Below are 24,013 nucleotides of genomic sequence, written 5' to 3' on the forward strand. Positions count from 1 at the left end.
CTAGATATGCTTTGGTATTAGTGGACTACCACTCTAAATGGCCGGAGGTTAAACTTGTATCCCAGGTCACGTCTTATGTCATCATTGAATTTTTCAAAGAGGTGTTTGACAGAGAAGGATATCCGGAAACTGTGGCATCTGATAATGGTGTCCAGTTGGTGTTGAAGGAAATGCAAGAATTTTTCAAGTATAGCAATGTAAAGCATGTCACCGCTTTATTGTATGAACCACAAGAGAATGGACCGGTTGAGAGGTTTAACTGAGTTCTGAAAGAAAGTATTTGTTGGGCACAGAATTGTGGGAGGTTTTGGAAAGAGAAGGTAAGGGAGAAACTATGGTATTACCGTATCACTCCCCACAGTATCATGGGAGTGAGTCCGTTCAGGTTACTGAGGGGAAGAGATCCTGTTTCCAAACTATGGCCCTCAGTTCAACCTCGGCGGTCTTTTCACAAGACCGCCGAGGTTCCGCCAGGCCGAAGACCGCCACCGTGGTGGTGGTCTTCTGCCAACCATATGATGACTGCTGGCAGCCCTTCGCCCTTTTTTTGGACAGAGAGCCGCCAGCAGCCATACTGGCGGTAGGCAGTGAACTGGAGGCTGCTCCTCCGTCACCGCCATGTCATCAGAACACCGCCCACCGTAATACGACCCAGTATTCGGCGTGGCAGTGTTCTGGTGTCGGGGTGCTGGTGGTGGAGCAGCCCCCATGGATCCCGTTCCCTCCCGGAGGATCACCGGAACAGGTAAGGTGATCATACGTTAGGGGAGGGGGCGGGGGGGTTTGTGTGTTGTGTGCGTGCATGGGGGTGTGCGTGTGTAGAGGGGTTGTGTGAGTGCATGTATGCATGCGTGGGGTGTAATGTGTGTATAGGAAATGTAACGTGTATGTATGTGTGCATGTGTGCATGTATGTGCGCATGTATGTGTGTGTGGTATGAGCGTGCATGTAGGGAGGTGTGGGGGGTAGGTGTGTGGGTTTCCATGGGGGTGGGTGGGTCCTACCACCTTTGGGGAATGATAGGGTGGTCGTGGGTGTTGGGGGAGGACTCAGGGAAGGGGGAGGGGGAGACCCCAATCAGTGCCAGGGAACGAATTTCATGGCACTGATAGTGCCTACCTCCATGGATTTCGTGGCGGTACAGAACCCCATGAAATCCATGGGGGTATGCGGAGTCCTGATACCGCTGGTGGTCTAGTGACGGCCGCCGGGCTGGAGACTATTGTCTCCAGCCTGGAGGTCGTTAACGCCGTGGCAGACGGTGCGGGACATTGGCGGTTTGGCAAATGCCAAACCGCCAATGTCATAATGGGGCGGTAATGACCGCCGGCCTGTTTGCGGTCTTACCGCCCTTTTTCCGCCGTCCCCCAGGGTTTTAATGAGGGCCTATGTCCATGGTAGGTTAAGAGAAAGCACGGTAGAGAGTTATAGAGTGTGAATATGGAAGTGATAAGGAGTAATGTGAAAGAGAAGCAGGAGATTTGTAAAGAGGCGTATGATGGAAAATGGAGAATAAAGGAACCATCATTTGTGGTAGGTGATTGGGTCAGAGTGAGAAAACCAGGGTGGGTAAGGAAAGGTATGCCCAGGTTTGGTAAGGCCATAAAAGTGGTGAAAGTGTTTAATAAGACTGTGGTTACACAAGATGTTAGAATTTGGGGTGTGAAAAGATTGGCTGTTTCCCTGAACATAGTTGTGTACAAGAAGAAAATATTACTAGTTCTAGGTCTGTATTGAGTGAAAGAAGAGAGATGCCGGTTGTCGAGAATGTGGCGTTGGGTGAGAAGAGAAGTGATGTTGTAGAAGGAGGAGTATCCTCTAATGAGGGACATACTGGGGATGATGTTGTAGATTGTAATGATGTTAGTTTCAGGAAACATTCCATAGCTTCGAGAGTTAAGTTCGAAGCTCGTTCTGGACAAGTATCATCTAGGTTGGTGGACTTTGTGTAGTTCTGGAATTGTGTCTATATTGTTATGTCAAGGGAATGTTACATGACATTTTTTTATTTTCCTAGTTCTGTAAGTATGTCATGTTTTTGTTTTTTCTTTGGCTTTATTTGTATAAAATGTGTTGTATCCTATTGTTTTATATTTATGGTTTTCTGTGTAAGTTTCCTTTACGGAACCGAGGGGGGTGGAATGTGGAATGTGAAGGGAGTGTACGGAGAGGAATGTTGTGGGGCAATTCGGAGAAACAGCAACCAAGGAAGAGGTCGTGCTGTGCTGTGCTGTCGAGCAATAAAATGTTTTCAAACTTTACTTGTCCTGATTGGAAATTACTATAGACAGTGTCCTCTGGCGACCAGGAGGAAAGGAGTAAATTACTCCACCCAAGAGGAAGAAAATGAAGAAAATACAACACCCAGACAAGACTGCAAGAAATCAGTGGTGGATTCATGAAGAGGAAGACCTGTGGAAGAAGGGGATAAAGTCCAGAAGTCATAGAAGAGTCCTGGAGGAGTAGGAGATACTACCCATCCAGCTGTGGGTGCAGGAGTTGGCCGACGGTGATGTGAAAAAGGTCAGCACTGCAGCCATGGAGGTGGTGAAGAGTTCCTGAGGGATACAGATGACGTCCCACGCTGGAAGAAGAATTGCAATTGGGTGTTGGTGGAGGAATTCCACCAACAAACCTTGGCAAAGGCAGATGTTGCAATTGGTGGAAAGTGATGCAGCTGGGGTCCAGCAAAGCCCAGGAGGACTCAACCCAGGAGGATGAGTCAGAGGGGTCCCTCAGCCATACAGAAAGCCCACAGGATCAAAGACAGCACCCACAGGAGGTCCACAGGATGGGGACACAGGAATCGCAGCAGAGTCCATGCAGCACAACTGAAGAAGGGTCCCATGCCGCAGGAGAACCATGCAGAGGGCTGTGCATCACAGGAAGGAGTGCTGGGGGCTGGAGCTACACGTTGCCTGAAGATCCCTTAGAGGAGATGCAAACAAGCCTTGGCAGCTGCAAGAGACCTGGTGCACAGGGGTACTATCCTGCATGAGAAGGCAAGGACTTACCTCCACCAAAGTCAGTTAACTGGCAGAGAGGCCCAATAGGACTCCTCTGAACCACCACCCTTGATCCAGAATTCACGCAGCTCAGGATGAGAGGAGATCCACGCAGCCGGTCGTTTTCACAGTAGGTGCCTGCGGATGCAGGGGAGTGACTTCTTCACTCCAAGGGAGATTCCTTCTTCCTTCTCATGCAGACTGAAGACTTGCTGCCCTCAGAGGATGCACAGCCAGGGAAATGTTGCAGAAGCTGGAAGGAGCTGTGGAAACAATGTTGCAAGAAGAGGCTTCCTTGTGGATGCAGATTGTCGGTTCCTGGAGGGTCCAGTCACGGCTAGAATTCAAATTAAGGTTGCAGAGGAGTCATGCTGGAATTTTGCAAACTCAGTATGAGGACCCACCCAAGAGAGAGAACCTAAATAGCCCTGAAAAGTGGATAGGTGACCACCTATCAGGAGGGGGCTCAGACATCACCTGCCTGACCTGGCCACTCAGATGCTCCCAGATGTCCCTGCCAACCTCGGATTCAAGATGGCTGAACCGAGAGATCCTCTGGAGGAGCTCTGAGCACCACCCCTGGGGTGGTGATGGACAGGGGATTGGTCACTCCCATTTCCAATGTCCAGTTTTGCACCAGAGAAGGGACTCGAGTTCCCTGAACTGGTGTAGACTGTTTTTTGCACAGAGGGCACCAAATGTGTTCTTCAAAGCATACCAGTGGCTTAGGAAGGCTACCCCTCCCAAGCCATGTAACACCTATTTCCAAAGGGAGAGGGTGTTACCCCCCCTCTCCCAAAGGAAATCCTTTGTTCTGCCTTCCCGAGCTTGAGCTGTTCAAGCAGGAGGAGGCAGAAGCCTGTCAGAGTGGTGGCAGCAGCTTGGACCGCCTGGAAAACCCCAGTGGTCTGGTAGGAGCAATGCTGGGGGCCCTCTAAGGAGGCAACAGAGTGCATGGGATCATACTTCCAATACTGGCAACAGTATTGGGGTATGATTCCAAAATGTTTGATACCAAACATGCCTGGGTTTGGAGTTACCATTATGTAGCTGGACATTAGTAGTGACTTATGTCCAGTACATGCATAAAAATGGCGCCCCACACTCACGAAGTCCAGGAAAATGGAAGTGGAGTTCATGGGGTCACCTCTGCTAGTGCAGGGGTGCCCTCACACACAGGTACTTGCACCCTGCCCTCGGGGCTAAGAGGGCCTGCCATAAGGGTGACTTATAGTGACCTGGTGCAGTGACCTATGGTGAAAAAGGGTGGATGCACCCTTTCACACAGGCTGCAATGGCAGGACTGCAGAACACTTTGCATGGGCTCCCCATGGGCGACACAATACATGGTGCAGCCCATGGGATTCCCTGGTATCCCACTGCCCTGGGTACCTGTGTACCATATAGTAGAGACTTACATAGGGGCACCAGTATGACAAATGTGGGGCGATGAAAATAGTACAAGTTACCAAGTTAGAAGGGGAGAGAGCATAACCATGGGGTCCTGGTTAGCAAGATCCCAGTGAACACAGTCAAACACACTGACAACAGAAAGGAAATGGGGGTAACCCTGCCAAGAAAGAGGATACGTACCCACAGTCACACTCATTTATCAAATGACTGAAGATAGTCTTAGTATAACTACACATAACTACATCAGAACACTTTGTATGCCCAGATATTCTACTACAGTTGTTATTAACAAGCAAATATTTGATTCAGCTACTTTAAGATGCTTTAATCTGAGGACAACCCGCCAAGAAGCATGAAGCATGAAGCAAGAGACTGTCCCCGGTGGTTTTAGGCTCCTGTGTCCCTATAGGAGTTGCCGTGCAAAGCGTTCTAGGGGTGCTTAGCCGTCTACCTCCGAAAAGGCAGTAAGGATTTCCATCCATAGATCTGCGATGGGCTTTGTGCTGATCCCCCTCAGTTTCTTCAGCTCGACCGTAGCCCATTTCTCCAGATCATGTTTCTGTCTTCTGTGAAGTGGCCCTTTCGGAAATCGCCAATGTTGCGCTATGTCCCTACGGGCAGGAACCAGGGCCAAGTCTAAGAATCTCTTACCCACTTTTACTCCTCTGTAGTGTGTAAATGCCCAGAATATAAATCTCTAGATTTTGCAGGTCGCATCTGTTCAATGAGCGCTCCATGTCCCCCAACCGTGGTCCAGCATCTCATCACTATAGAACACTATAGAACAACTCCATACCATGTGGATACATTTGTGCCCACCATAGTACAGCAGGGACAGCACATGGCATCCAATTGCATCATAAGATTTAACCTATGTGGAGTGAAGTAAGTACTGTGTAAGAAGTTGAATTGTGAATTTCACCCACACTTCCTGCATGCCATAAAGTACCCTCACCCAAGCTTGGGTATGTCTACCATCGGAAGGGCAGGTGCATACAATGAGTGATGTTGGGTCTTTTGAACCACTTATTTTCAGCAACGGATTGGTAGGACAAGTAGCAACGCCTGCTGAACCTCCCTCAATTGTAGTCCAAGTAGCAATTTCACAAGGGCAGCTCCCTGGCATTGGTCTACTACTTCCTCCAGCCCTGCTGTGTGTTGTATGGACAGTCATCTCACCAGCTATTGTAGCTGGGTGGATAAGAACATAAGAAGTACATTCTGATGTCCTGTGCACCCAAACCTCTCATCCCTGTCGGGTGCCTCAGCACATCTAGTAAGACCTTGTGCCTGCCCCTATCCCACATCAGGTCACGCAGTAGGGTATTTAGTTCCCTGAATGAGTTCTGTGGCATCCATTCGGACTGGACTAGTGGAAGGATGACCATTTTAGAGAGCGTGATTCTAGACCTAATAGGTAGGTCAAGGGATCACCAGAATCCCACTCAGGCTCGTAGGGCTTGCAGTACCTCTCCCAAGTTCCTTTCCATTGTAGCCACTCTGGTGTGTTGCACCTTGACTACCAGGTACCTGAGAACTCCGGGAGGGGCGGTCAATTCAGAGCTGTATTGGGGTTCAAACCACAATGGGCCATGGAACTCGGGGGACACCTGAAAAGTGCAATATTTATTCCAGTTAGTATGTAGCCCAGAGACCCTTCCCTGAGCGTTTAGCATCCCGGTGCTCCACATTACTCTAGTATTTGTCTCTCTGAGGTACAGAAGCATCTCATCTACATTGAGCGAGACAATGTGTTCCGTATCCAGTAACTGGATCCCCATTCTGTCTGCACTACGGAGGCAAAGGGTTCCACTTCCAGTGCAAATTGCATCAGAGATAGAGGATAGCCCTGACGCATCCCCCTGTGTACCCGGAATGCCTCCAATATGCATGGGCCCATCCAGACTCATGCTACGGGCACTTGAGTATAGCAGAGCTACCCATTTATTCCATCCCAGACCCAGGTTCATGCACCCCATGACTGCTTTCACGTACTCACAGTCCAGAGTATCAAATGCTTTGTGTAAGTCTACAGAGAGTATTAGGGAGGAGGTGCAATGCTGTGGTGAGTCATCATCCAGGAACCTGAGCAGATGGCAGATTTTGAGGGAGGTACTGCAATTAGAATGAAGCAGTTCTGGTTGTGATTGACTAATCTATTCAGGTGTGGCAGTAGCTGGTTAGCCAATACTTTGCTAAGGATTTTGTAGTCTATATTTAACATGGAGAGTGGCCTTTGGGCTTACATGGCAAGAGGATCACCCTTAGGCTTGGGGACACTATAAGGCTTCCCTAGTAGTGTCCGGTAGGTAGTCACTCTCCAGGTCGGTTGCATACATTACAGCCAGTTTGGGTGGAATGCAGTAGTATAGCTGTGTTATAATTCAACTGTTAGTCCATCTGTTCCTGGGGTTCAACCATGTGCCAATTCCACTATGGCCTCCTTGATTTTCAGTTTCGTGATCGGTTCCCCGCCCAGGGCTTCACCCTCTGGTGTTCCCATTCGAGTCAGAGGTCCCCTATCGATCAAAGCCTCAACTTCCTTTCAAGGCACCTGCAGCTGCTCACTATATAGGACACAATAGGGATTGAAAAAAAACTTAGTGGATATCACTCTGGGGACCACTATATCACCCAATGCATTTCTAATGCAGGTAACTGGGCAACCACGGTCAGTAGGCTGGAAAAGCCTCACCAGCAGTCTGCCCGCACTGCCATGCTCTGTATGGTTAATAGGCATGTAATCTCGGGGCTGCAGCCGTTCTAGGGTGGTTGCTTGTTTTACCCATTCTGTTGCAATTCTGGGTTTAACCAAAGGGTCCATGGGCAGGTCCTACTCTTACGTGCGGAAAGAGCTCTCAACATCTGTTAGCTCTTTCTCCAACCCTTTCTGGGCCCCAACCACCTGACCAATACAGAACCCTCGTAAGACACTCTTAAGACTATTTTTAATGCCTGCCAATAAGTGTCAGGTGGTGTCTTTGTTAGTCTGGAAATAGCTGTTAATGGTATTGCCCAGAGGGTTCCTCCCCAAATGTATGCTCCTCCAGGTGGGAGGTTTGGAGTCTCCATGTAGGTATGGGCACTAGCATACATCCCCAGGCCACCTTGAGGAGAAGGGGGTTATGCTCTGACTCAGTGTGGGCCAGGTATTCTATGTGTGTTATATCATTCACTAGGTCGTTCGTTCTCATGATTTTGTCCAGCTTTAGGTGCAAATCATGGACAGGCGAATAATGAGAGTATTCCAGACTCACCCAGTGCTGTAGTCTGAAAACATTTATTAAGCACCAGTTCCTGGCCTACTCTTGGAATCCCACTGACAGTTTTACCATGGGTGCATTTGCCAATGGCGGTACTGATCTGTCTGTTGAGGTGTATGTCTTCCACGCCATTATAGTCACCCTCCAGGACCATGGGCAAGCTCACATCATCTGATAACAATGGCACAAGTGTGTCAAGGACCTGGGTTTGCCCAACATTCAGGGCATAAATGCTGCCCAAAAATAACCATACGCCATTAAGGCACGTCTTCAGGAGGACAGTTCTGTCCTTTCTGTCTATATCCACGGCAATGGGCTCAATCGGTGGTCTCGGTGTGACCCATATCAGTGTCCCCCTGCGTAAGAAGAAAACCCAGTGGTTTGTACCTGGCTCCTCCGTCCCATGTGAATTCTGGATCGCTCCTCTCCCACTAAGTGCATCTCTTGAAGGAACAGAATGTCCACCCCCCTATGCTTTGAGCATTACATTATTTTGTGTCACTTCCTAGTGGAGCCCACCCCTCGCAGGTGACAAAGGTGTAATTAATCATTGATGGCATGAGTGAGATGGTCGTGTCTCTCCTCCCCTCCTCCCTCAATAAATGGTCTTGGGTTGCTGGGACAGGTGCTAGTTTGATGCACACGGTGAGCAATAAAGTAGAGGTGGGAGTGGGAGAAAAATAAAAGGAAAGGAAAAAAGGAAGAACTTCCCTCTCTCTGGTCAGTAGTGCTATGGCATTCTATTCAGAATTGATAGCTACAATAAACATTTGGTTAAAGAGAAGGAATTGTGACCAACCGGCAATGAATATTCCCAGGGCTGGGTCCCAAGGGAGAAGTATGTGATGGTGCATGGGCATGCAGAGTGTCTGACTCCGTCCTCTCGTCTACCCCTGATCAAATATGTAACCACAATATATAGAGCTCAAAGGCCCCATCTGGAGGTGTGAGACCAAGTGTCATGTTACCAATGCAGCTTCATACAGATCAGCTAGAGGCAGATACTTGCCCATGATTGCCATTCGCTAAAAGCTGTGTTGCAGTTGTGTGACCTCAGAGTTAGTCTGCAGTCTGAGGCATTACATGTGGAGGCACTGTAGCCTCCCCTAAAGTCACCTCCACTGTCCATGGGCATCTCTGAGCTCCTATCTCTGTGAGTTCTTTGTGGTAGCCCCCTGCCAGCCTTTGCATTCTGTTGTGCGCCTACTTTCTCCCTTTTCGCCTGGTCTCTGGACAGGTCGAAAGAGCTTGCACCACCTGGGCACCTCTGCCTCTAGTTGGTGTCTTTCAGTACAGTTTGATGCCATTCGAGACATTCCATGGCCCTGCAGAGGGTGTTGAAGAACAAGCCGTGATCATCCATCATGATTTTCAGTTTGGCTGGGAACATCAGTGTATATTGCTATTCTGCCTCCCTCAGTGCTTTCTTGACCTCTAGGAAGGAAGCCAGTCTGCACTGCACCTTCAGGGTATAATCCGGGAAGATGGTCATGGTGGTTCTGTCCACTTGAAAGTTGCCTACTGTGTGGGAATGCTGCATGTGAGGAAATGCGGTATATTATATGGTGTAGGTATGCAGCCTCACCATGTAATACACTCACCAACCCCTTTAGGACCCTTAGGTTTCGTCTGTCAAACCCTCAGCTCAACCTTGCGTAGCTGTGGCACTGAACAGCAAGGCTTACACAAGGAACAAGTGCAGTGCTTAATTTGTGCTTGTTGTTTCCGGTGCTGAGCACCGGCACTTATTTTTTGAGGGCCGGGGCTTATTCTTCTGCCTCAAGTATTTGCTGCGAGCAAAAGACACATATGGGAAAGACGGAGGAAGGGAAAAACGAAAAAGCGTCACAAAGGGAGAAAGCAGAAAGCTGCAAGAGTGAGCTGAAGGGGAAGGGAGTGGCTTTATATGGATTGAAAAGGGCCAAGATGGCTTCAGGATTACGCTGCCTCAGTATTCCTTGTTCCCACATTTAATTGCAGCAGCCGCATGTTTAAGAGGAGGGATTTGGGCACCGGCACCTTTTTATTTACAAATTAAGCACTGAACAAGTGTTAAACATTTAAACAGCACCACAACAATTGAAGAAGAAATCGACACAACCCTCAAGAAATCCAACACCAATTTCTAAAAACAGACTGTATTTTTATAAGAATTTAGACACTCGAACAAAAAAGATCCACCTGGAGGTTCCAGAGATATAAATCAGCCATCTTGCAGCCTCACCCTAGCGCGGCGATGTAAGAGTCGTGGAGCCCCTAGTGGCTTGCTCGGTTGCAGAAACCTGTGCACCTGCTTCCCAGTGCCACTGTGTTGTGGCAGAGGCCTTCAGCTTGGCTCAGCTGGGAAGAGAACGAGTGAAAGGGGGCATCCAGTCCGTGTGCATCACAATGCGGCCATCTCGCTGCAAGGCTGGCCACACTCCACCAACTGTAACTGTAAGTTAATGGGCTTTAATGCCTCTCAACATTCTGATAAGAATGCAAATTTTCAAAAACCCTCAGTAACATTTACAACTTTTTAACTTTCAATCCCACTTTTTATAATGCTGTAATATCTCTTAAAGTATTTAAACTAACAGTGTACTTTTTTTTTTCAATTCGTCAGTCTTGTCGCACAAAAAGTCTCAAATTTCTAAAAATCTTACAAGGCAGTTCTAGCAGTTTTTTTTTCTTTACTACAGATCTTTAGGCCCTGATTTCAGAGGGCTAGCACCACTTCAGCGCTGCCTTAGCGTAATTTGGTTGGCGCTAAGGTGGCCTTTTCCCTACGTCATATTTACAAAGTGGCGCAATACATGCATTGCGCCACTTTGTAACTCTTTGCACTACATTATGCCTGCGTCAGGCATAATGTATGCAAAAGGGGCATTCTCTTGTTAGAAAGGCCAAAAAAAATGGTAAAATGGTGCAAAGAAATCTAAGATATTTCTTTGCATCATTTTTTTCTGCACTTATAACGGCTGCTCAGAGCAGGTGTTGAAAGGAAGCACACCATTGTTTACAATGGGCTTCAATGGGCTTTGCAGGATTAGCATCAACATTTTGACCTTAATCCTGCAAAGCTCCGAACTAGTGTCAAAAAGTTTTATACTACTTCCCTAACTACAGCCATGGTGTGCCATATCTTAGATACAGCGCACACATGGTGGCGTTAGGGAGGCGCTAAGGGGCGCAAGAAAAGTGGCGCTGCTCTGGGTGCAGCTCCACTTTTCTTAAATCTGGCCCTTAGAACTTTGTCTCTGAAACAGGTGTTGTAACACTGAAGCCAATCCCAAGAAGGAGCGAGGGGAACCATAACGCTGCGTTTACAGATTATGAGACACATTTGTAGGGAGCAATTGTTGCTACATTTTATTTCTCTATATCTTTTGATTCATATTTGGGAATTGAAGGGAAAGAACCAGATTGCAGGCAGTGCTTCTAAATTTGCAGAGCTCTGGACAGCTCTCTATGAAGATTAGAGCAGCTGGACATGCCCACTGCTCGGATATGCATTGGCTGCCATAGGTCACGTGGGTAGGGTGGCAAGTCCTGTTGCTGTCAGCGTGCCAATGCCCCTTCATTGATGTAATCCATAGAAAAGGCATTGTAATGTATGTGCCTAAAAAGCATGTCAATGAATTACAGTTTGACTCCTAGGGTAGAGGTAAAAATGTAATTCCTTACTCCTCCACTCAGGGCTTATGTGAGCAGTGGAATAAATGTGGTTAGCTATGTATGCCAACTCCGTAAATTATCAACCACAAGCTGTGATGGAAGGAGGGAGCCAGATTAGTTAGCTCATATTTAATTACTTTGACCACCATTACTTCTGCACACAATTGCTACTTCTCCAAAAGTCAGTAGTTTAGTCTCCTATCACTCAGTGACTTACATTATCATGCCCTTAATTACGACTCCATTATTATTACCACTAACTCAAAGACTAAAAATAACCTTAAATCTTACAGTAGCAAATATTTCTAATTATGTTACTGTAAATTAATTGAACGTCCACTAAACCAATTTTTTAAAAATGTTTAAATAATAGGGCATCCTAACTGCAACACATGATAAATACATATATATGTTAAACATAACTAAGTCTAATCTAAAATGGATTCTGACCCTACTAATGCTAACTACTTAATTATATTAATCTGCTACATTATTTAACATTTTGGATCAAAAATCAGTGTATTGAATAAGTTACTTACCTTTTGTAACTCCTTATCTGGTAGAGACTCTACTGGGTGATGGCAAATCCTGTCTCCCACTGGGTGCTCATGCTGTTATAAGGTGCAAACTAAAGGGGTCTGGAGGTTGCACATGCCGGGGGACATTAGTGGCCTGACCCGACCTCTGGCTGGTGGTCTCACGTGATCTGTAGTAACTGATTCCAGAGCCACAAAAGGGCTGGGAGCTCGGCTGACCTTGGTGGATGGGCAGGAAACTATGCAGATGGTAGCCCCTACTTTAGCCTCGGAAGGGGCGAAATGCAGACTGGGGTTGGCAAGGGGGCTATGAATAGCCCCAAGGACCTGCCCGTAGTCTTCTATTTTTAAAGAGCTCCTGCTCCTTCTCACCAAAGTGGCAAGAGCCATCAAAGGGCATGTCCATGAACAAAGTTGGACTTCTCCCAAGAAGCCAGTGGTTCTCAGCCAGACATGGCGTCTCAGTGACACTGACTATGAAATCGCTGACAGAGTATGACTCGGACCTCCTCCGAGACCGTGGGCAGCACCTGCACAACCGAATCTCACGCAGTGTGTTGGCATGGGCCCAAAAGGCATGCAGTGTTCACCGACTGCACTGCTAGGCTGGTGAAACAGAAAATCCTCTTACTGAAGAGATTCAGCCTTTTGGATTCCCTTCCTGGTGTGGTGGTATGAAATGCAAAGGGATTGATCCTTGAAGTGGATGCTTGAAACACCAAGCTCTCCAAGGTGTGGGGTGCTGGGTGAGGAAACTGGGATCCCTGCAAGTAGGATGATGGCGGCTGGCAATTGTCCTGTGCACAGGAGCCTCTGTGCAGTGCCTGAACCAAGCCTTAAGGAGGACATCTGTAAAGTAATTTGTCTTGACTGCCACTGTCGGCAGCTGAAGGTCCAGGACCTCAGCTGGCCTCCGCACCACCACTGTGAATGAGGCACCCTCCTCTGTAGCCACAATAGGGGGGCGGACCAGGCCAGTATCTAGTAAGGTGTTTAAATCACTGCCATCCACAAGTTCCTCATACAAGTTGTCCTCTGTATCATCCGGGGGTGATGGTTACCATAAAGATCCTCTGACTCTTCCCAATCATCACCCTCTTAAAACGTGTCAAAAGAACAATGTAATGGCACTAGGTTCGACTCGGAAAGCATGGTACTGGTCGGTGCCGTAGTTGGGTGTCACCCATCTGGCTCTTGTTGGAATCAAGTATAACCATATGGCCTGCGCCACGCTGGACGTCGGCAGTAAGGGAGTGACAGCAATGGAGGGGGCACCAGGGAAGGTTAAGATCTTGCAGGTAGCGCCACTCCGGATCCAAGGAGCCGAACTGGCATAGAGGGTGAACCCATCTGTGGAGAACAAGTAGGGGGACTCCTCCCATACCCAGGCATAGGCATTCCAGAGGGGTTGGGCCACCCAAATATTAAGTGCATGGCCTCATAAAACTCCCTGAGTTGGGCAAGGGTCGCTCCAGCTCCGAGAAACTCTGAGAGTTATAGAGCTGGCCCTGGCAAAGGCTCCACTGCAGAGTGAGGTCTAGAGTAGTGATGCTCCTGTGCCAAGTCCAATGACAAGGACTGGAGGGGAGAAGTAGAAGAGTGCTTCAGCTTCTTAGACTTCATCTTCTTATGTGACTTACTAAATGACCAGAATGATGACTATCTGGAGCAGCTCCGCTAGTCCTATAGGGACCTTATTCAACCGGGATTGGAAGCATTGTGGGGTCACTAAAGTCGGGCGGTGAGGAGCTTGAGGGGCCGCTCCTTCAGTGCCTTGGGATTCATGGTTTGGCAATCTTCACAGGTCTTGCAGTCGTGGTCTCACTCCAAGAACCAGAGATAAACAAGATGCAAGTCTGCCCTGCAGACATCTGTCTGTGGCAGGCACCACATGGTTTGAAGCCTCAGGGTTTCTTGGGAGACATCCCTAGCAAATTTCAAAACAAGTGTCGACAAAAAATTTAGAAAAAAGTAAGTTGAAAAAGACTGCTGGTGGCTCTGTCTGGATCTGAGCTGACTGGCACGGAAGGAAAGGAACTGATGTCAGCATGCATATCACATCTGGTGCAGATGTTGATATGGAGTCAAAATATGCCACCTAAGGCCTCGCAGAGGTAATGTTAGAACATTTCCGGATTCAGTTTGACCCCTGAGGAATATTCTAAGGTAAGGAACTTGCCGCTAGAAATCCCTATCTGAATACTAAATTGATTTAAAATGTGTTCCATTCATGTAATAGATCAGATTTATTTAACTAATATTTCTGTTTTTACATTAATAGGTGCAGTACTAAATTTGATAGTAATTTGTCGTTGCTTTTAAACTCTCATGTAAACTACTTATTTGCTTATCTTAAAAGGTGAAGCCCTGGTGCAATGGTCGCAGTAGGGGGCTGGAGTGCATTTACTTTGTTAAAATTTGGACTAAGTCGGCTATTCAGTAGAGCCTTTCAATTTAACACAAATATATTCTTTGTGAAACACTGCAAGCAAGCTAGGTGTTTCAAGATAAAACAAAGGGGCATTTCGAAATAGAAACCCAAACCCTATTCTGTTTCTTGCTTACAGTATATCCTGTTTATTAATTTAAAATGTATTGTGAAGGAGCCAAAAGGTCTATGGTTCAAGAAATTTCGAAAAGAATTGCTTTTACATTTTCTCTTATTAACATATTTGCTATTTCAGGCATTGTAATGATGTTATGATATTCAGTGTTTCCACTTATAAAGCACATTTTGCACAATTTACTGGCATAATGCTTTTTTTTTATTTTTATTTTTTTCTTTTGATGTAATTTAGAAAATGCCCGTTCTAATTCCTACCAGGGATCCACGCTCCACCGGGGGGAGGGGAAGGGGGTGCATCCACACTCCCTGCAGAGTCCCGCCTAACAGCTGGAAAGTCTGTGCTTTAGTATTAGCTAGTCAGGATGCTCTCGTTGTAAAATAAAAAAAGAATTATTTTTTGTTTTTTTTATGAGCAATTTGTTTGTTCATCTGCGAGCAAATAAATAATTACAAAGAGCTGTATTTGTGTGGAATTGTCTTTTGGAGAAAATTAAAATACAGGGAAAACAAGAAATGAAGGGGCCTATTCACAAAGGTATTTTGGAATACATGAAGAAGTACTCCTGTACGCTTGCGTGACTGTGATTTCCGCCCACAAGATCTGAAATGTGAATAGTCATGTACAATTAGTTACAAATAGAAGGAACGTGCCATCTTCGTAATTTCACTAATAGGAGTTCTACATTTCGGGGGTTGTTTCACAAATGCACATACAAGTATGTGCTTCTGTAGTAGTGCTTCCCCTATTCATAAATGTGTTTGTGAATCGATCCCATACTGTGCTCCTTTCCCACAAAACAAGGTTAAGTGCTACAAATGACAAGAAATATTAGTCCTTAAAACAATATTTAATCAAACCATTTGTAGAGACAAAGAATAAGAGGTGTAAATGATTAAGTATATTTACATACTTTGAGAACAAGCACAGGGCCCCCTGATATTACAGCAGAAACAATTTATAAAGCGTGTGCATTACATTTTACATTTAAGGAGCTTTTTGACCTTTTGAAAACATGCAGGTTTGTGGCGTACCATGCAATAATTAGTCCTTGGTTGCATCTTCGTATGCCGATGTGTTCAGACCCAGAAATCGGAACCGGTTTGAATTAAAGGCATGATTGATTTTCTCCTTAGAATATGATTCTGAGTGAGAAGAGTTGGACTAGCCTATGGGTAAACTGCTAGGTTTCCCAACAGGTGAGTACTTCTCAGTGAGGGGTGTTTGATAGGTGACTTGCTTTGTTTCAGCCCTACAGCTCTAGTAGAAGCATTTCTCTTCCAGCAAATTTTCTGCTGTGCCAGTGAGCCAGTCTGTCTCTTTGGTAGACATCATCATCATTTAACAGCTCAACTTACCAAGTGTGGAAATGTGTTATACTTACTATGGAAATGAACCCCAACACTGTTAGTGTTAGAATCGCAGAAAATGCATTTAATGTTAAACATATCTGGAACAAGATGGCTGGTAAATTAAAAGTGGACTTTTACCACTGATACCAAGAATTATAAGTAGAACAAAAAGGAAACGGAAAAACACCCGTGTATCTTGGTACCTAGAAGGTTGGATGATTGTTGATTATTGTGAAACCAGTTCAACCACTGCATAAATTGTTGAAGATGTCTACGAAAAATTCCTGAGGTTTTAGGCATTGGCCAGATGCTATGATGTTCCACACATTGGCCAATGCAGAGGTTCATTTTATTAGCTGGTAATTGCACGTATGTGTTGGTTAAAGATTTCCTTTGTTAAGTCTATCACAACCAGCTGCCAGCAGACCTATGCTTATGTATGTAAGCATTTCCAGCCCATCTGGTACCCCCTTAGAGCTGAGTTGGATCGATTAGTCAGAAGAATAGGTTCTTTAGATCTTCTGTTGAGTGGTCACAGAGGTCGAAGCACAAGACTTTTGATTTTTTCTAATAGCTATGCTGTATAATCTGCTGATATTTGAAAATGTAATTTTCCCCAAAACAGTAATACAACCGTAGCCAGAAAACAAGAACTCTACTAAAACGACTGCTGCATCAGAATTACATATTTCTGATGTTATGGAAAGAGGATAGCAATTCTTATTTAATACAAGTGCATAAAGTTGCCTTTGCAATACAACACAGCCATTTATTTATTTGTGTTTTTTTCTAGAGTGCATTGTACACTTTAAACAAGTAACTTGGTGCTATATTGATTTGAGTGATGCAAGAAACTGGAGGATCATGCACAAACATATTTATCAAAAATGCAACGTGATCAGTGATTTGAATTTCTTACGGGACGATTATTTATGATTGTATAGGAAGAGAGTATTATTATTACAGCACAATCCATCTACAGTTCATTTTAGTCAAAGAACCGGAAGGTTATCTTGATACAGGATCTGAAGCACAAACTATATGTTGGCTTCCTGTGACTTAACTGTATGACTGTCTGTAAAACCATAACCTTACTTCCAAAAGGAGAAAACCATAAAAGCTAGAGCTACAACCTGTCCTGGTGTTTTAGGGAGAGGTTGTACTTTTGGCAAAAGCTTAGAATTTAGTTGTCCATTAAAATACATCCACATTTCGTAGTATCCTGGAACTTATATAGTACTGTAAACATAATTGAATCTGTTCTTCATTTTTGCAAAACAATCCAGTGCTGCTTCAGGGGGTCCCACAAAATATCCCACTCCTGGTCTTCCTAAATATTGGTAATGAAAGACTGTCCTTAAACATTGTCATAAGTTGTCAAATTCAATTTACCAGGGCCCATCCTTTACAAAGGAGATGATGATGTTGTTGGCTAAAATATTACAAAAGGAAGCATAGCCATTGTCGGTACCCCACCTGGGAACCGAACTGGCACACTCTTATGCCATCATTTGTATTTCTGTGCTGACTTTGACTATGCTGAAATAACAATATTGTCTACCATTCAGCAACTTTGGGACTCTGATCGCCTGTTGCAGAAACTCAGTTTCCAAAAAGCGTGACGCTTTAAGTTCTCCTTAAGTCATTTGCAGCAATTCAAGACTAAAAGCAGAAGTACATAAAGATTAGACACCACCTTTATTTATTGCATGTTCTATTTCCAAAACTTCTACTGATACATTGTTTTTGTAATGAATTGTGGGGGGGGATCCCTAATCTGTGTTGGTTTAAATAAGAATACGTCATCGCATCATAAGTTATAGTAATATTGTGCAAAAAGGACAAATATATATTTCACAACATATTTACAATTATTACACATGGTGACAGTGGCTGTGTGTTCAGCAACTTCTCTTACAAAGCATATACTTTTAATGGCATTTCAAGCTGACATACAGAACACCTGTGAATACAAATCACTTCTCCTACTTTGGATCCCTGCAGGCTAGTGGTATTATGTTGAACACACTCAACTCATCTGTGTTCAGGGAATGGAGTCACACTTTCACAAATGTAGTTTTTCTTACTGGTTGGGGTTTTGGAAACTATCACGCTATACTTAGGGATACATATTAGCAAATGTTATTAGGGTTTAAACCTAGTTCTTGTATCCCGTGGCTCTTTATTAGCAGAGCCAGTACTGTCTCATGAAATATGTTGCTCATTATCAGCTAAGCCTACGCCGATTCAGTATGAGCCCAGCCTCTACTAGTTCATAAGTTCTAATAGCTCGTTATCAATTCAGCCCTTATGATACTGCATGAACTGAGTGGCTGATTATCAGCCGTACTTGCTCATGAATTTTCTCAATACCAACCCACCCCTGTTGCATCTCATTAACTGAGCGTCTCAATCGCACCCACCTTACCATGCTGTTGCATAATTGGATAGACTCTTTATTAACTCATACCACACACTTGTTCATAAAATGAGTAGCTCATCAACCATCATAACCGCCTTATTAATTGTCTAATTGTCAGCCAAGACTTCCTGATATCTAATGAGGTTTCTCTATAATCTGAGTCGCTGTACCATCTCATGAATTGAGTATGCCTTAATGAACTCATGCCCCCTAGAATTCCATCAAATAATCTATTTACCAGCTCTGCACTATCTCTTGAATCGATGTTCAAGTTATTAGCTCCTTCCAAATTATGTTTGAATTATAATAGCGCACATTCTCTGTCATGAGCATAGTATCACACCAGAAGCTCGGCCTCATTTGTCTCAGGTGTAAGACTGTCAGCTAAGTCCTATACAATCTCATTGTCAACTCAGCATTAATTAATTAATTGTCTCATTAATTGACTAGCCTGCAATTAGCTCAGCCCCATATGGCATCATGACCTGAGTATTCAGTTATCAGATTAGCTACCTTACTGTCTCATGGGTGAGTAAAAATATATTTTTAGACAATGCACAAAACATACCGTTTCTTTGGAGGTTGAGATTCTTATTTAAATGCTATTATGGGATGGAGAAAAACAGGAGAAACTGAAGGAAGCTGTTCACTAAAAGGATCGTGGATTTACTAAGTAGCCTTTCAGAGGTGGCGGTAGTGTAGTCAAAACCCCAAATTTAATAGCAAATGGAGAGACTCACAAGGACCAAAGAGGGAGATGATTCTGCATTGTGGAGTTTCTCTTTTGCTTAATATTCAGGCTAATATTGTGACCTCTCACCTGTTAAACCTCTTCTAAAAATGCAGGTCCTGATGCAGTCGCCATCATAGCCACCATCCCTTATTCTTCACCAATAAATGCGTTTAAATTCTTGAACTACTCTCCATTTATCACTCAACTCTGGTCTGATTTCCCTTTGTCTTTGTCTATCCAGAGATGGGGCCTACAGACCTAATTTCCCATAGACGTGTCTTTGATATCCCCATGAACCTTCTATTGTGGTGGATGTTTACCCCCTCACCTTTGTTTCTCCTCATAATTTCTGCACGAGGTGCATGACCTTACACTTGACGTGCTGCCAACACTGAGACCAGTCTTTCATCAAACTGTGTCTCATTGCTCTGTACCTTTGGAGAGTGAACCATAAAACAGATCTTCATTTCACCTACACATATGTATACTCTGTCTACCAGTTTCCCTGCAATGCCACTTATTAATGAATGTTAGAATACTCGGCCAAGACGTGATCCATAGGGCATCTGAATTGTCACCTTGTCACCCCACATACATTCAGCTAGTCTCTACCCAGGTTCACTCTATTAAGTTTAATAGGCAAAGATGTTTGACGTACTCGCACACCTTCTTTATGAAACAATATCTAAAGTCTTTCCATTACATTGATCCAACTGAGGTTGGTAAAAGGAGTTCACTGGGCATGCCTTGCATAGACTTTGTTGTCCTCAAGCCAGTTAAAAGTGATACTCCAGTAGTTTAATTTATTTCATCACCACTGAACAATTCTGCCTGGAAAGATTCTAAGCAGGACTGGGCTGGTTGCTTAAAACTGATCTATGTGTTACAACATCTCAACGAATAAGGGAAGATATGCTATGTATTCTGCCAAATCAGGGTCTTCTAAAGCACCTCGGGGAGCAGGCCTCTCCTGTTCTCTTTCTACCTTTATCAGCTCTGCTAACCTAGTTTTTCTTTCGATTTCCGGCTGGGGGTAGGAGAGAGGCCACCGACTATTTTCACAGCATCCCAGAATTCTCATTCAGTAACAGTGTCTTGTGTCCACCTCTGAGTACAGCTACATTCTAACTTGTTGAAATTGCAGATCCCACCGTCAAACTGATTTTCGTCCTACAAAGCTGTTGCATTGTGGTTTTAGGAGCATTAGGTTTTGAAACGATAAACGGAGGGTAAGGGTGAAATGTATTTCAATACAGGGGCAGTGCATAAATCTTATGAATGAGGTTTAGAAGGTTCTTCTGGATGTTAAAATGTTCCTGCTAGCGTGGTTATAGACATATAACCTAAGCCACCTTCTGCAGCATTTCACCATCAATGTTCAGTCTGAAACCAAAAATCAACACAGAAGAAAGAGTTGGAAGCTCTGCCTGGGGTCAGGTTCTCTTATCTCCAGTACCTCTGTTGATATTTATATCCTTGATGTACCATTTTGGGGGAAAGCGAGCCGTTTCAAAACAGTTTCAAGCACCGTCCATCTCCTGTGTTTGCAAAGACCGCAAGGCATTGTTGGTCAGTGGTCACGTCACATCATTAGCTCTCTGTGGAACAGAGCAACTGGAATGTTTTTGCTATAGTGTCTCCTGGCGGTCCACGCAGATGTGCTTTTGAGGATCTGGGCGTTAGCGGGTCAGCAAGACTCACTCTAGGACCTTGGCATTGTCCTCCTCCCCCTCGTCTGGCTTGCGACGTGTGCTTTTGAAAAATCCCAGCTGCAAAAACAAAAACGCCATAGTCAAATTTATACAGTTTTACCCACCTGTCTTCTAGCTACAAGGCAGCAGGACAGGTGCTTTAAATAAGTGGAGTAGTAATGGGCTTTAAACCCCTTACAAAAGATTAATTGTCCCCCATAAATGAAATCGTGAGTGACACGGAGGTTTTTCGGTTTCCACAAATGTTAATCTGCAGTCATATTTAAAGCAGTGGCAGCGGTAGCAGCACCCTGGCACAACGAAGTGCCCTGACGTCGTGGCTTTCAGATCTGAAGAACATCTTTTCACAAACATGATTTACTATCTAAAAAGAAAACACCTACGTTTTTAAACTAAATGTACTCTATTCATCTAGAACCCAAGTTCCAGAAGTCAAATCTCGTTCTGAAAACTGAGTACATCATCTCAGTTGGTTGATTCTTTTAGTAACAATGACATTTTTCAATGACAGTCATTCTGGAAGACACGAGTCTCAGAGATGCTACAAAACACTTCACCATTGTATTGCTCAGAAGCACCTGTAGTAGAAGCTTCAGAGGTAGAGTTATCCATATGGTAACGTGGGTCAACAACTTCCTCCGGATATTTTTGGCTACTGAAACTTGACTAGCCTATACCTAGGCAGTGGCTGTGACATGCAACCAAACACACAATCTCACATTAGGTTACCCCTTGCATTAAGAAGAGTAATGCCTTGGCCAAAAAAGATCAAGCCCATTCCATGAGGGCCTTTGCTGCTTCCCTGGCCCTGTCCAGAGGTGTTCCAACGGCAGACATCTGCTGCGCAGCCACATGGTTATCCTTACATACTTTTCCTACATTTTATTGCCTCGCAGTTCAGGTACACAGTAAGTGATACTTTGTTGGGCTGTGCTGCATGACTTCCATGGATGATCAGCACTAGTCTATCTCACATTTGTCAGTGGGTAATGCTTTGGAATACATTTATAAGGCGAGAAATCTGTAGGATGAAGTATCCACCAGAAGAAAAAGTTACTTACCTTTAGTAATGATATAGCTGGTGGGTATTGTATCTCCCCAATGATGCCTCATCGACGTCTCTCCATGACGAGTTAGTGGAGTGATTAAAAAGATTGTAAGGTTTGCAAACATATAATTTATTACATATGTTGCTGTCATGGTTCCTCACTCAGTTCCTCTTTGCTGGCCTTGATGAGGCACAGAAAAGTATCAACATTTTACTGTAACACACTAGTTGGGGTCTCATACACTTGAATATTGTCACACACTGGCCAGGTGGAGTCACGGCTGGGCTGCATAGTGCCACCTAGCACAGCTGGAGAAGTATTGGTGGGGAATTTTTTTTAGAGTCTAGAGCAGGTTTAAAAGACTGGGGTAGTTGTGTTGGACTGTGGAATGTACATGAAACAGATTGCAGAATTGGGTACGATGTGTTGGGCTAAAGAAGATACTTGGATCTGACATAGCTGAGCTGTGGAAGAGAGTGTTTGTGTGAATGTGTGTAAGGTGAAGACTATTTCTAGCATGTCAGCTGTTTATGATCAGCATCATTTCCAGAGTTCAAACTTGAGGGTTCTACCCACATTTATTTTTCTATCAGATGATTGCCCAGGCCACTGGGAATCGAAGTCACCCCACAAAGAAGGCAATCATAATTCTCCCTTACCTTCCATAATGCCAGAACTAGGAGTGCCAGAAGCAGGAGCCCTCCTAACGTGCTGCCAATGATGATCCAGATGGGGATTTCAAAGTCCTCATGCTTGGAAAGTTCAAATATTACCTGAAACATAAACCAGCACAAAGCAATCAGTTGGCCAGAAATCAAAATACTAAAATGAACACTTTTGAACATGCATTTTGGTGTCCCATCTACAAAATGTTTTTTTGACCGGAAACTTGGACATTTTTCTATAGATGCTTGGTTGTGAAAGGCAAAGACAGGGAGCGGTGTATACCAAGTTTGTCTGATACTTGGAATCTGTTAGTCCTCTGGAACATACACATGAAACAGTGATAAAGCATGACTTGTTTAGGGACACCAAAACAAATTTTACTTATATGGTTGGGCCTTCAAAGTTAAGCTTTATGGAATGATGCAATCCAAATCTACATTTTTTTAAATTTTATTTGGGGGTGTTAGAGGAAGACATACTTTAGCAACAAGCCTCTGACCTATTGTAGATGGATAGTGAAGTCTAACGGAAGAACCCACTATTATAAGAACCTAATATTCAGAGGTTTTTTAAAATTCAAACAGCTTCATTGAACTTTGAACGTATTACTCAGCAAGAATTGCTGATAAAAGGTGCATTTTCAGTTTTCAGCCAGGTATAACATATGTTCAGGCCCTGACCTGGAAACTGCAGTCCCATGTAATTTAAAAATAGTGCACATCAACCGAGGACATTAAATAGGAGTTGGCATTGTCATTATCTATAAAAGTAACCTGGCATTGTCATCCATCAGTGGTAAACATCTCCTGGGCGGTGAGATTACGGTGGTTAACAGTGGCATCAGACACTCATGTATTCATGTGTAGGGTTATCTACAGACCTCCTGGAGAAGAATTTAGCATTTGCAAACGGTGAGAATTGCAAAATTCGGCCGTTTGCGAATGCAAAATCACCTTTCTGAATGTAAGAAAGGCATTCGCAGTGCAATTTTAAGGAATCGCTAAGATAGCGATTCCTTAAAATTGCAACCCCATTTAGAGAATCGCAAATTGCGATTCTCTAAATAAGAAATCGCAAATAAGGAATCCTTATTTGCGATTTCTTAAGCACATGTACGAAGCAATTCCTTAATGTGAATTGGGCATTAAGGAATCGCTATTACCACCAAGTTGAACTTGGTGGTAACCATGTGCAAATTAAAAAAATGCATTAAAAATGCATTTTTTAAATTGGCATGTGACGCACACATGCCCTTTTGGCATGTGTGCACCTTACATGTCTTCCAAAATTGTTTTGGGGTGCAGCAGAGGGGGGCTTAGGCCCCCGGCACCCTGGAGTTTGCATTTCCCAAATTGCGAATTCCAGTTAGGAATTCGCTATTTGGGAAATGCAAAAAATTCACAAATATGAGCCTACAGGCCCATAGGGGCGAATGGGGGCTGTATCGTATTTGCGATTCAGTAACAGCATTTGCGATTTTTAAGAAATCAATATTACCGAATCACAAATATGATACATAGTATTTTGCGACTCAGAAATAGCGATTTCTTAAAAATCGCTATTTCCGAATCGCAAAAGGCTTTTTTGATACATCTGGCCCTATGTTCCTTAAGCAGTGAGATTACTTATGTACAGGGGAGT

The 24,013-nt window shown here is 44.4% G+C and overlaps 1 protein-coding gene across 4 annotated transcripts in view; it reads right to left on the minus strand.

Moving 5' to 3' along the window:
* Positions 1 to 9,740: 9,740 nt before the first annotated feature.
* Positions 9,741 to 24,013, minus strand: part of ITGA11 (integrin subunit alpha 11) — a 574,736-nt gene continuing 560,463 nt past the window's right edge. For 3 of the 4 annotated variants that reach the window (XM_069222911.1, XM_069222913.1, XM_069222914.1), the window contains 2 exons: positions 22,366 to 22,479; positions 15,274 to 20,714 (listed from right to left, as the gene is read on the minus strand). In XM_069222911.1, the coding sequence (XP_069079012.1) occupies positions 20,643 to 20,714; positions 22,366 to 22,479 (186 nt within the window). In that variant the 3' untranslated portion in view covers positions 15,274 to 20,642. Of the gene's footprint in view, positions 10,116 to 15,273; positions 20,715 to 22,365; positions 22,480 to 24,013 lie in introns of those variants that run through there. The other variant, XM_069222912.1, reaches the window with a different exon arrangement.

This window comes from Pleurodeles waltl, chromosome 3_1 (assembly GCF_031143425.1).
Source record: "Pleurodeles waltl isolate 20211129_DDA chromosome 3_1, aPleWal1.hap1.20221129, whole genome shotgun sequence".
In the NCBI taxonomy this organism is placed as follows: domain Eukaryota; kingdom Metazoa; phylum Chordata; class Amphibia; order Caudata; family Salamandridae; genus Pleurodeles; species Pleurodeles waltl.